Genomic DNA, 13,715 nt, shown 5'->3' with positions numbered 1-13,715 from the left:
ATTTTTAAATATAAAAAATAAGCCTGTGTTGATTTATGTGATGTAAACAAATGCGATATTTCTACTGTCTCAAACTAATAAGGCTTGTAATACATAATTAATCAGGTTCTAAAATAACTGCTGTTCGTCACATCGAAGGTGAGTCCTTTGGTGATTAAGATCTAATTTACATTATATATTATATAATGTATTTTTAATTATATTATCTTTGCACATAATACATTTTACATCATACTTGCGACATTCAAACTAAGCCCTTATCTACTTTTCTCCGACTGACAAGTGATCACATACTATGCTGTTAGATATTTATATATAGAAGGAAATCATGATGTTTGATACCGGAATCTGTGGGCGATATCTCCCACTCCACGACTGGGGAACTGAATTATTTCAGAATAAACACTGTAATTTACAGAGCAAAGATTTAATTTGTCACGGTAAACAATTTTACCTTTAAAATACAGGGCAACTTCCTCCTTTCTACTCCCCCTTCAATAAAGTGTCATCTCGTACACATTTGGTTGCTTACTAAATATTAACTTTACAATCATAACCATAATAGGCATTATCTACTGATATAGACAGTGTGGGTGTGAGAAGTGGGATTATGGGATCAAACTCATTTTAGTCGTGGGCGAGAAAAGTCAATGATCAGCTTCTGACTCGACCAGAAACGGATTTTTATCTCACTTTACTGTAGTATACAATCGACTGATATCAAGTCTTATGATTAAACTGTGTGGATCAGTACAGCGTACAGCCTTTAGCCTGGTAACCGAGAACAGTTTATTGGAAATACAAAGGTTTGTTATATTTCTTTCATGGGGATTTTGTTCTACCAAAGTTTGACACCCAATAGACGATGCATTGTTCGTGCTGGGGTGTCGTTAAATATTAATTCATTCATTAAATTCATTCATTCATGGGGATTTACTAGGACAATTGGATATATGTATGTATGTATGTATGTATGTATGTGTGTATATATATATATATGGCAATACGTAAAATATATATCTCTCTCTCTCTCTCTCTCTCTCTCTCTCTCTCTCTCTCTCTCTCTCTCTCTCTCTCTCTCTCTCTCTCTCTCTCTCTCTCTCTTGAAGCGAGTTGTAAGATGAATTATATCCTCTAAAAACAGGTCCCTAATTCACTAAGCTCTCGTAATTCTGCGTTCTAGCATTACAATGCGAAAATGCTTACAAGGACAATGTTTCTTGGGAGTGCTTTGGGAAGGAGGCCCCTGTTTAGGCCGTCTGTTCAAACTAAAACTTTATTCGATGCCTTCGCGTGAACATTTAAGTTATACGCTTTAGACAGGCACGGCGGAAGCAAGTAGACTTTGGGGGAGGGGCCTGACTGAGATCGAGGGCGCAAAGCAAAGCTAGAGGCTCTAGACCCTAAGTCTCCCCCCTCCCCCTGCTCCGCCGTGCCTGTTAGATACAAATCGCTTCCGGTAATGATAATTTCAATGGACGTTTAGATCATGGGTACACGGACGGGAATCCATCCTTCAGCCCCGGTACTTCAGTCGAATGCTCTACAAACTGAGCTAGATCCCGCACCCCCATTTATTATTTTGTGGTCTGATCGTAAAAATAGATTCTAAAGGTGGCTTTATATTCCGTCATAAATAAGGATTAACCTTAACCAACCTATTATTAATGCGCTTAGATAGTACATTATCTCTTTCTACAGAATATTACTTCCGGTTATGTCGGTGAATTGACGTCAGTTAAAAGCACCACGGACTGCAGATATCCATGCGTTTAACAGTCTGCTATTTGTACTCCTAGATCGTCTGAGTTTATTTCGAATTATTTCGTGCGTACAAATTTCCCCTAGGTTCGACGGGAGCTATTCGATTCACGTCGCCAACTTTGAAAAGAAATATCGAATTGTGTCCATGTTCGTCGAATTGCATTCTCAGCACGAGTTGCGTCCTCTTAATGGACGTGGATGAATGAATGGTTTGGACGAAACAAAATATCGGCTGTTGCCTGTTCGGCGTCAAAAATTGTGCATGCATAAATGCTTTCTCATTAATAGTTGAGTTCCTTTAAAAAAGTTAAAGTTTGTTTTGTTTAACGACATAACTAGAGCACATTGATTAATTAATCATCGACTTTTTGTGTGGGTAATTCTGATTCGTAGTCATCAGAGGAAACCCTCTACATTTTTCCATTGGGAGCAAGGGATCTTTTATTTGCACTTTCCCACAGACAGAATAGCACATACCACGGCCTTTAACCAGTTGTGGTGTACTGGCTAGAACGAGAAAAAAACAATCATTTGAATGGATCCACCGAGGTGGTTTGATCCTGCGGCGCAAGCATCTCAGATGAACGCTCAACAAAATGTGCTAAATGTTTTCTCGTTGGTACTGATAGTTGTGTTCTTTGGGTCCTAATATAATTTTTAAAGTTTTGTTTTGTTTTGTTTAACGATACCACTAGAGCACGTTGATTTATTAATCATCGGCTATTGGATGTCAAACATTTGGTAAGGTATTTTTGGTCCAGAGTCGCATAGATTGAAATGGTGTATTTGGGCTAAACAGTACAAGATCAGTACTCATGTGAAAAAGCACCAATGGTAAAAGTAGCCCTAAGTTTGTTTGTTTTGTTTAACGACACCACTAGAACACATTGATTTATTAATCAACAGCTATTGGATGTCAGACATAATTATGGCTATTTTGATACAGTCATAGAGAGGGAACGCGCTACATTTTCTCCATTAGTAGCAAGGGATCTTTTATATGCACAATCCCACAGACAGTATAACACATACCACAGCCTTTGATATACCAGTCGTTGTGCACTGGCTAGAGCGATAAATTGTTCCACACACTGACAGAAAGAAACAAGGAAATACTAGCGTCGTAATGTCTGTATAAAGTACAAAGATGTAATGCGGATCGAATGTCAGTAATGTGAGATTGAATGTCAGTAATGTGGGATTGAATGTCAGTAATGTGAAACTGAATGTCAGTAATGTGAGATTGAATGTCAGTAATGTGAGATCGAATGTCAGTAATGTGAGATTGAATGTCAGTAATGTGAAACTGAATGTTAGTAATACGAGATCGAATGTCAGTAATGTGAAACTGTCAGTAATGTGAGATTGAATGTCAGTCATTTGTGAATGAATGTCAGTAATTTGAGATTGAATGTCAGTAATGTGAAACTGAATGTTAGTAATACGAGATTGAATGTCAGTAATGTGAAACTGTCAGTAATGTGAGATTGAATGTCAGTCATGTGTGAATGAAAGTCAGTAATGTGATATCGAATGTCAGTAATGTGAAACTGAATGTTTGTAATACGAGATTGAATGTCATTAATGTGAAACTGAATGTCAGTAATGTGAGATTGAATGTCAGTCATATGTGAATGAATGTCAATAATGTGAAACTGAATGTCAGTAATATGAGATTGAATGTCAGTAATGTGAGATTGAATGCCAGTAATGTGAAACTAAATGTTAATAATATGAGAATGAATGTCAGTAATGTGAGATTTAATGTCAGTAATGTGAAACTGAATGTCAGTAATGTGAGATTGAATGTCAAGACCACGATTAGCTTCCTGACACAACGGATGAGGATTTTGGTTGCAGCGACTCCTTTCCAGTCACTCGTTCCAACCAGTGTACTACAACTGGGCAAAGGCCGTGGTGTGTGCTGTCTGTGGGAAAGTGCATATAAAAGATCCCTTGCTGCATTGGAAAAATATAGCGGGTTTCCATTGATGTCTATGTGTCAGAATTACCAAATGTTTGACATCCAATAGCCGATGATTAATTAATCAATGTGCCCTAGTGGTGTCGTTAAACAAAACAAACAAACTAACAAACTGTTCCTGTTAGTAATGATGCGATCCTTTATTTCTTTCACCAGTATGGTTGTGTCCTCATTCGTATTTTACTGCCCACCCCTAATTATTTTAGGCTAGATCCTGAGGCCGTTCATTACACAGATCTTTCTCGAGTGCACATTGCGCCGTTATAATCAAAACATCTATGAGCACTGAACTCAACCTTTTGTTGGGTTTAATAATTCAGCGTTTTTTTTTTTTTTTCAATCTGCGTGTAAACATGCAACGGAATGATACGTTCTGTGTGTGGGCGGAACAGATACTTTGTCGCTGTGTGTGTGCGTGCGTGCCTGTCTCTCTCTCTCTTTGTGTGTGTGTGTGTGTGTGTGTGTGTGTGTGTGTGTGTGTGTGTGTTGCCAGTAATGTAACGTGATATGACATTTCCTCTAAGGATCGGTGCCGCGGCACACGGGATGATCGATTGATGCAAAGTTTTATTGGATAAGTCTTCATCATTATAGAAGTGTGTTGAATCTAATGGACGCCGCCCAGTGCACGTGTGTAAAATGGAGTACCATGCACTTAGCAAGCCTTGGACCAGATCACGCTCCAATCGATTCAGTTTTGTCTTAGCTAAGGATGGGATCGAGTGTTTTTTTTCGTTTTTTTCTTAAGTTAAATGGGTTATTTTGCTTCAGTAATTTAAATCGATAATGTCATTTAAAAAAAAAAAATTGGGAACAGCTTCATAAATATTGTATGATTTCGCTTTTCATTAGTTCAAATGTGTCTGGTATCAACGCCATTCAAACACAACTATCGTCGTCTTTGTCTTTCTTTTTTTAAAAGAAGGAAAAAAAAGATGCCAAAGGATTTTAGAAGGGTTAAATCTACAATCTCTCCTCGCTGTGTTATACACACTGGGAAAACTAGTTAAGAACCTCCTAGTTTTTACCATATGACTTAAACTTCGCATGTAATTGTCACAATTTTATGGATATAAAACACTACAATTTTGTGCGAAACTAGGGGTGTTATAAAAACATCCGGTTATATCGAAAATGAGTCTTGAAAGATTTATTGAGTTAATACTTCGTTGGAGAGGTTGTAGTACTGATATGTATGGGTCATAGTCTGCTTGATATATTGAATATAGTGTTTTAACCACATACGTTAACATTGTCACGTATGGGATTTTATTTGGGTTAGTGTTTGGCCTTACAACAGAAACTGACCAAATATTAACTGTACATTGGCGGGATTGTTAAAGAGTGAGGAAGGTGAAAGGTACACATCGACTAAATATAATATAGTCTACCTATGAAAATTAGTTTTAATATAAATTTAAAACATGTTATATCAGAGGAACACAATGTCTTTTTTGTTTGTTGTGAGGATTTTTTGTCAGAGGAGGGGTGTTTTTCGGTTGTTGGTTTGTTTCGGGGGGCGGGGTGTTAATTGTGTTTTATTATTATTATTATGTTTGTTTTTGTTTCTTTAACGTCATGTCTATGTGAGAGTGGTGCTAGGGAGGTAACAACAAAGCCAGTGAAGAATATTTATGTTTATCTTTTGTTTTAATGTTTTAGAATATACATATAGCAAGTCTACTGTCCCAAACTAATACTCCATTTATAGAGTAAAATCTTGTATTAGTGTGGAATAAAGGCCGCGGAATGCGAAGATGACAGGCGGGGAAACGTTAGACAGGTTATTAACGTATCTTTCGGCCTATTGATTCAGCAACACGTACCGCGGTAATGTAGAGTTTCGCAACGCATACCGTGGTAATGCCGGGTTTCAGGCGGGTTCATTATTTTCCTAAAACCCGAGAGGCGACCCGAAGAATGTGGATTCCGACCATCATGACAGAGACTCATGGGAAGATCGTGCTGGGGTGTCGTTAAACATTCATTCATTCATTCATTCATTATCATTATGTCAGACGTTCTTTGGTTAAAACGTGGGCTAAAGTCAATGTTGTTTTGTTTTTGGATTACAGTAACGTCACTGGCGTAACTTGGGGAAAGGGTATGGGCGCTTTGCCCCTCTGTCAGACCTCTGTTCCCCACCCCCCAACCTTGTCTGCCTGTTATTCCATAACACAACTCATACTATGTATAGTATATGAAATCCTGGCCTATCCAACGAGTGGCGCTTAATAACAGTCCTTGGTGGTCTAGAGGTTAAGTCGTTGGACTTAAGGCTGTTGGGTACTGGGTTCACCCTTTTTACCATTCTAGAACATTCTCATAAATATCGTATAGGTTTTAGCAACTTAGGTAGGTGCGTAGGTGTAAGACCACTATATCAACTTATTCCTATCTCTCTTCTCTTCTCTCTCTCTCTCTCTCTCTCTCTCTCTCTCTCTCTCTCTCTCTCTCTCTCTCTCTCTCTCCCAAACTTTTATCATTTTTATTAGTCCCCTACAGGTCCAATCGGAGGGGCTATAGGTTTTTTGTCCGTCCTGTGTATCTGTCCTTCTGTCTGTCCGGGTTTTATTTTTTTCCCACAATACCCTATCATTTTGTGTATAGCATTATCATGTACTGTTACAGATCAAGTTTGACTTTCATGGCAATTTACCCATTTTTCACACAGATTTATGGCCCTTTTTTTTCTTTTTTCCTTTTTCCTTTTTTTTGTGTATAGCTTTATCGTGTACTGTTACAGATGAAGTTTATCCTTCATGGCGATGTACCCATTTTTTTTTTTACAGAGTTATGGCTCTTGAACTTTGTTTTCGGGACTTTCCTATTGCAATGCTTCAAGATATTAAGCTGACATTTTGTCTATAGCTTTATCTTGTACTGTTACAGATGAAGTTTATCCTTCATGGAGATTTATTAATTTGTTTACAGAGTTATTGCCTTTAAATTTATGTGCTACGAAAATTTGTTGTGCTCTCTAGGGTCATGCATTGTTTTAACAGTACTCTGAGAATGCGTGTTCTTTCTGCCCTGTGTTGTCAATCCCCTTCGTTTTAATGTTAATATATATTGATTTAAAAAAAAACGAAAGAGACAAACAAACCAATCTACTAACATGGGCAGAGAGCCCAGATAGCCGAGGAGTGCCAAGGGCAGCGTATACGAACCTTAAAGGGACATTCCTGAGTTTGATACAATTTTTAAGATGTTATCGACTAACAGATACTTTTAACGATTGTAAATTTTATTAAATTTTATTTCCTAAAATATATTTGTTTCGTACGTACGAAAGTATTTGAAGACAAAATCCAGTTTGGGCTTCTTACAAATGTTAAGACGACCAGAAACACATTGAATATACTGACAATGACATACTAAACAAGAAAATATACTTAATGTGTAAGTTTAATCGTAGAAATGTGTTATTAGTCGGAAACATCTTACAATGCAGCAAACTGAGGAATTTCCCTTTAATTGGATGTATGGACGAAAACAAGTTGAAATGAAATGAACGTATAGTACGGGTCGGTCATTACACAAATCACACAGACACTGCGCCTAGGTAAAGGGTTGGGAGGTTCGTGAAAACATACTGTGCGCTGTTTTATTACACAGCAGTGGATTATAGCCTTAGCTTTCATTTCCGGCCTTCTGTCTGTTTGTCCATCTGTCCACATATAGGTTTCCGGATGTTTTTGTTCACAATGCCTTGTGATATTGAGCTGAAATTCTATGTATACAAATAACTTTATCCTGTACTGTTACAGATGATGAAGTTTGACTTTCTTGGTGATTTAACCATTTTTGACAGAGTGATTCGTGAACGTAGGGGATACGAATAATTTGTTTTCCGAACTTTGTTTTGTGTTTTGTAATGCCTCAATATATTTAGCTGAAATTTGGTGTATAGCTTTATCATGTTCTGTTACAGATCTAGTTTGACTTGTATGGCAATGTATCCATTTGTCACATAGTTATGGCTCTTGAACTTAGGAGATATGATGATTTGTTTTCTGAACTTATTTTTGCAATGCCTGAAGTTATTGATATGAAATTTTGTATATAGCTTTATCGTGTACGGTTTCGGATCAAGATTATCCATTTTTGTTACTGAGTTGTGGCCCTTGAATTTAGGAGATACGAAACATTTTTTGGGCCCGGTAGGGGACCTAAATTGTTTTAGCAGTGCTCTCAGAATGCTTGTTATATTTGTTTTCTTTTTACTTGTCTTTGCAGTACATTTTATATATTATGTACTTTATGACTCATTTCATAATGGAATATAATTGTTGTTTTTTTTTTTTTTTTTTTTTTTTTTTTTTAAGTTTTTAGTAAAGAAAAAAACTACAAAACATGATGCTTGGTTCCAAACGTACGTTTTGTCATCTTCACCAAGACTCTACCATATTGAACTGTTTTACATTAGGTTCCTTATTAATATCTCCAGGCCGGATTAAAAGCCAAAGATTTGTTTTTTTCTATCTCGGGATTAAGCTTGTATCAGACGTGAATTCATTCGACAAATTTTGATGATATCGATTCCTGGGATCCATTCCGTCTTCTTGGAATCCCACGCCTCAGTTTCCTCTTTCAGATCTCTGTGCCGGTCACTGAGGAGACTGGATGCTGGTGAACATAATTGCGTTCGGCGATCTCCCATGATCGGTTATTTTGAGTCGTGTAAAAACGGAGCTCTTCTCGTTAGTTTCGTAGCAAAGACGGAGCTCTTCACGGTGGTTTCGTAGCGTTGCCGCCGATCAATCTCATTACACGGTCGGATGCAGATTATTTACGTACATTCACGTTAATGGTGGGAAATTAGGGGACACTATCTTCCCTTCGTTTTTTTCTCGGGGATTCCACTAATATTATTGATCTCCCATAGTCGATAATTATAAGAAGACACTAAGGCTTGTTCTAGAAATGATCAGATGCTAGAGGGCTAGGAAACAGTGATTTGCATAAACCACCACTCATAAAATAGCAGTGATTAGTTTGTCATTATTTACATTCTTGAAGGGATGTGATTCTTCGAATTCTGCTTTAAAATCTGATTTCAGGATTTTTTAATGAAATAGTTTTCACAGCATAGACTGCATTTCATCTGGAATGCTGTCTCTGTATTCATAAACGTATTTAAGGTAAAGTATTATACTTACCTACGTACTTTCAGTATGTTGATAAATATCATACATTGACTTAAGGACGTTTATGAATACGGAGTTGGGAAAATAGCCACTATTTAAGTAAGATATATCGTATTCAGCTTTTTAAAGACTGTTCATCTTTTATTTTATATGGCAGTGTTTCATAGTGTTTATACGTCATTACCAATTCGCCAAAAAGCTCACTAGAAACCGTCTGTTATTTGTATGTGTATAGGTATTTTAAAAATTATTCTATTTAGCTAAATGGTACTTAAATTTGGCTACAGATTACTATTAATTTTTCACGTGCAGCGTAAACTCTATATGAGAATCACATCCTAAATTATTTTTGTTTATTTCTTTCATTAACTACGCAATACATATATAGTAATCAATCAGAGATCTCATCCTACTCGCCCACCTACCTCCCCCCCCCACCCCCCCCCACCCCCTCCCCAAATAACTTCAGTTCCGCAATATGTCCCTAATGTGAATGTGCCAAATATATCAGCGTTTATAGATTTAGACTAACCTTTGGATTCATTCTTGTATGGCTACCATTAGCCTGTTCTATTTTTAAGATGCAGCCGTCTTAATACCTATTTTATATTAGAAGATAACTTTTGTGGGATTTATTATTTGAGGATTCATTCCTTAAAAGATAAGATATTTTTAGAAATCCTATTTATATGGACATATACATTAGGACACACATTCAGGCCTCTACGATATAGCAAGTGCGACTCAGTATTACAAACTTGCGATTTACTAGGGACTAGGATCGATCCCCGTTGGTCGATACATTCGGCTATTTCTCGTTCCAACCAGTGCACCACGACTGGTAAATCAAAGTATGTGCTATCCGTGTGATGGTGCATATAAAAGATCCCTTGCCACTAATGAAACAAAATGCAGTGGGTTTCCTTCCTATGACTGTATGTCAAAATTACCAAATGTTTAATATACAATAGCCGGTGATTAATAAATCAATGTGCGCTAGTGGTGTCGTTAAACAAAACAGACAAACAAACAAACCAATTTATCACTGCCACAAAAGGCTTGTCTTGAGCAATCAGTATTAGGAAAGGTCCAATTTCACGAGTCAAATCTCCAACCACTTAACCTACACCCCCATCCCCACTCCACCCACCCCCACATAATTGTATTATGTAACAAAACGGTGAGTTGCATTACTAGACCAGCATGTCAAGGAACATGATATACCTCTATGAAATAAATAAGAGACAAAAGAGTATTTTATGTAGGATATTTAGTTCAATTCATTTTATTTGTATTAGCCTACTACATCCCTTGGGGTAACCAGTGGCTATGCACAGTTCTGGACTGAGTTCAGCCATACCGAGCAGGAAAACGTCAGGCAGACTGGTTTATGCGTTTCACGTTAAACCAAATGGACACGTCGGGAACCAATCAATTAGTTAGTGAACGTTAGCGAAATGTTTGCTGGTTGAACTGGATTAGTCTTTAGAGTAGTCTCAGTCTGGCATGTACATTCATATTGTTATTATTATTAATTGTTGTTTTTGTTGTTATTATTGATGTTATATTATTTATTTTTTTATCTCCGTTTGCTGACACCAGCTTGTTTGGTATTGGGCAATAAATTGAACGGAATTAGGTTGAATAGAACTGGTCCGTCTGTCCAGAACGTTAATGACTCGAATGTGCCCCTTTTTAAGTGCATGACGTCATGTTGCACTTTAGCTAAATCACGACGACGTTACGTGTAATGTGGGAAAAGTTATTGGTTTGTAACCGTCTAGAACTTCTAGTAGAAGATTACTGAGAGAAAACGCCTGGAGGAATACCTGCTGCATAATGACTGTTGACTCGTGTACTTCAAAATGTTTTGCTATTTGGTAATTACGTTTGTTTGTTATTATTGTCCGAACCAAATTGTTAACAACTACGAAAAGATTACTCTCCTACCTTTAATTGCCGTTAGATTTCTTCCAAAGTTTGTCCAGACACAAATCTTGAAAAAAACCCCATTACAATGACACAGATTCCACATACCAGATGATAACCATGTCACCTATATCGACTTCGCTGAGAGTGCATAGGGAAAAAAGCATGTAATTTTGTATCAGCTGCCATTTTGACTTTTTATGGAATATTCTTCAAGAGGGGTGAAAGGATAGGACTTAATGTAACAACGTCATAACATGTTATGATATAAAAGCAAACGTGATGACGTCATATTATTTTTTATTATTATTATTATTATTATTTTAATGATACCACTAGAGATCATCGATTTCATAAGTCATTGTGTCACATACTTTGGAGGCTTTCACCCCTCTTGAAGAGTATTCCATAAACAAGCAACATGGCAGACGGCAGAAAACTGCATGTATTTTTCCCTATGCAATCTCAGCAAAGACAATATCAGCGACATCGTTGCAGTCTCGTGTGTGGAATCTGTATATTTGTAGTGGGTTTTTTGCGATTTGTTTCTGGACAAACTTTGGAGGAAATCTAACGGCAAATAAAGGTAGGAGAGTAATTTTTTGTAGTTGTTAACAATTTGGTTCGGACAATAAGTAATTGCCTTTAAATTATTGTAAACGTTTTGTCTTTGTTGCTTCTTTTTTTTTCATTCTGGCTTTTTTTTGATAATGTGAATTTATCATTCGCTTCGTATTCTGTAGACCACTGATGTGTATTTTGTTGCTCGTCCGTTTGAGTAGTTTCAGTATAGTTATCCAAAATCAGTGTTTCTGTCAGAAAGAGAAGTTTTTGGGTATGACGCTATGGAATTGTCAATTGAATGCAACCATAGTCAACAGAGGATATAGGGGGGGGGGGTTATCCAGAAAGAAAATGGGTTGTGTGAATTTATTATGTAAAAGTTAACATAAAAACAAAAATCTGCAGAAATATTTGGGTATGGCGCCATACCCCTTTTACCCTCTGGCAGAAACCTTGTAAATATAATTTTGTATTAGCGAATATCGAATATTCTGATTATCAGCAGATCTGTCACTTGTCCGTTACCAATATCTCACCGCAACGTTTATAACTTATAGTCCGAAAGAAATATTTTATTTAACGACGCACACAACACATTTTATTTATGGTTACAAGGCCTATATGGCGTAATTAATGACGTCATGATCATTGCTTTATACCACAACGCTTGTTTACCCCTTTTGTAGTGTATTCCATTAAAAAAGAAAAAGAAAAGTAAAATGGTAACTGGTAAACAAATTACTGGGGTTTTTTTTGTACTAGAAGATATCATCGAAGTCAAATCAAATCAAATCAGCTTATTCATAAATACATGAACAGTATAAATGAGTTGTACCACGTATTGTGGTCTATTAATACATCAAGAAGAAAGAAAGAAAAAACTATGATAGAAAACAGTTTGTTAAAAATAAAATAGACATAGGCTTATATATATTTTAAAAAATAATAATAAAACAATTCAAAGAGCTCGTAGTTATCATAACGATAAAGATAAACATAACCTGTATTGCATATAAACATTCCACATTAGGAACAGGATGCAAAACACAGGATGCAAAACACAGGATACTAAACTAAGTACCGGCATTGATTAATACTTGTATAATCATAAACAAGTTTACACACTGCACCTGCACAAGCATGGTTTTGCATAATAAATATAATTTTGTTCATAGACATCATTTTAAATGTGTTATTTTGTAGTTAAATATTCATTTCATTTAGAGCGTGGAATATTATATTTCACAAATATGATGTGATGATATTAATTTTCAATCAGATTGCACTGATTACATAATTTGTGTAGATAAAAAAATTTATTTGTCAGGGTTATATTAATTTAATTTGTGTTTTATGAAAATACATTTTATACGTCCGTGAGGATTATGTACATATTAAAATTAATTTTGCTCAGTGATAAAGCAGGCGTGGATGCAGAATTTCTGAAGGGGCGGGGGTAAATGTGATGACTGATCTCTCCTTTTACACAGCGCGCCTCTTACAGCTGAACACATGCTCGGTTTTCAAACACCACCACCACCCCCCACCCCCACCCCCACCACCCTACCCCCCGGATCCGCTACTGAGTCTGTAAAGAATGATGAAACTTCTCATTTTACCCATTTTACCCTCTGGCAGAAACCCTGATATACCCCATAAAGCTAATCACGAAAATATAACCTCAAACTCCGTGAGCACAGGATATGTCTTGTATTCAGACACTCCTTGCAGTTTTAAATTCAGAGTACCGGGGTTGGGGTGAGGGGGTATTGGAGTATTCAGAGTACAGGGGTTGGGGGGGGGGGGGGTGAGGGGTATTGGAGTAGTGATTGACAGAAGAGTGTCGAACTCCGAGTTCAGTTACAGCGAGCGACGCTAACGTTCGCAAATTATTTGACTGGTTCACGATATGGAGCGCAGAAAACCAGTCTAGAAAACGTTTTCACCTCGGTCTGGCTGAACTGTATTCTGTTGCTCCGTTGGATGAAGTTTATTTATGATTACGTTACAGCTTTATTGAAATATCCCTTTGAACTATCTTGTATGAATTTTGGAGACTTAACTGCGACTGCAATGTCACTTCGAGATAACATAAGTCTCCCCCCCCCCCCACACACACACACACTCAAAGACAAAAATGTACGACTTTTGTTGTCCTCTATATATAAATAAAGGTTAAAATATGGCCTATGTCCACCTCACTCTCTCTCACACACACACACACACACAGAGAGAGACAGACAGACACACACTCACACGCACATGCACACACACTACGGAGGCTGTGACCCCACTTGATGTTGCCCCCCCCCCCCCCCCCCTCC

The 13,715-nt window shown here is 37.1% G+C and overlaps 1 protein-coding gene across 2 annotated transcripts in view; it reads left to right on the top strand.

The window, feature by feature from the left end:
- Positions 1 to 13,715, top strand: part of LOC121375252 (regulator of G-protein signaling 17-like) — a 172,438-nt gene that overhangs the window by 134,842 nt on the left and 23,881 nt on the right. The window contains exon 1 of one of the 2 annotated variants that reach the window (XM_041502587.1): positions 10,618 to 10,778. The exons of the other annotated variant lie outside the window; for it this stretch is intronic. Within the exon in view, the coding sequence (XP_041358521.1) occupies positions 10,738 to 10,778 (41 nt within the window). The 5' untranslated portion in view covers positions 10,618 to 10,737. Of the gene's footprint in view, positions 1 to 10,617; positions 10,779 to 13,715 lie in introns of those variants that run through there. 2 annotated transcript variants of the gene reach the window in all.

The sequence above is a fragment of the Gigantopelta aegis genome, chromosome 6, assembly GCF_016097555.1.
Source record: "Gigantopelta aegis isolate Gae_Host chromosome 6, Gae_host_genome, whole genome shotgun sequence".
In the NCBI taxonomy this organism is placed as follows: Eukaryota; Metazoa; Mollusca; class Gastropoda; order Neomphalida; family Peltospiridae; genus Gigantopelta; species Gigantopelta aegis.
Note: the sequence above shows the minus strand (reverse complement) of the source record. Positions and strands in the feature narration are given on the sequence as shown.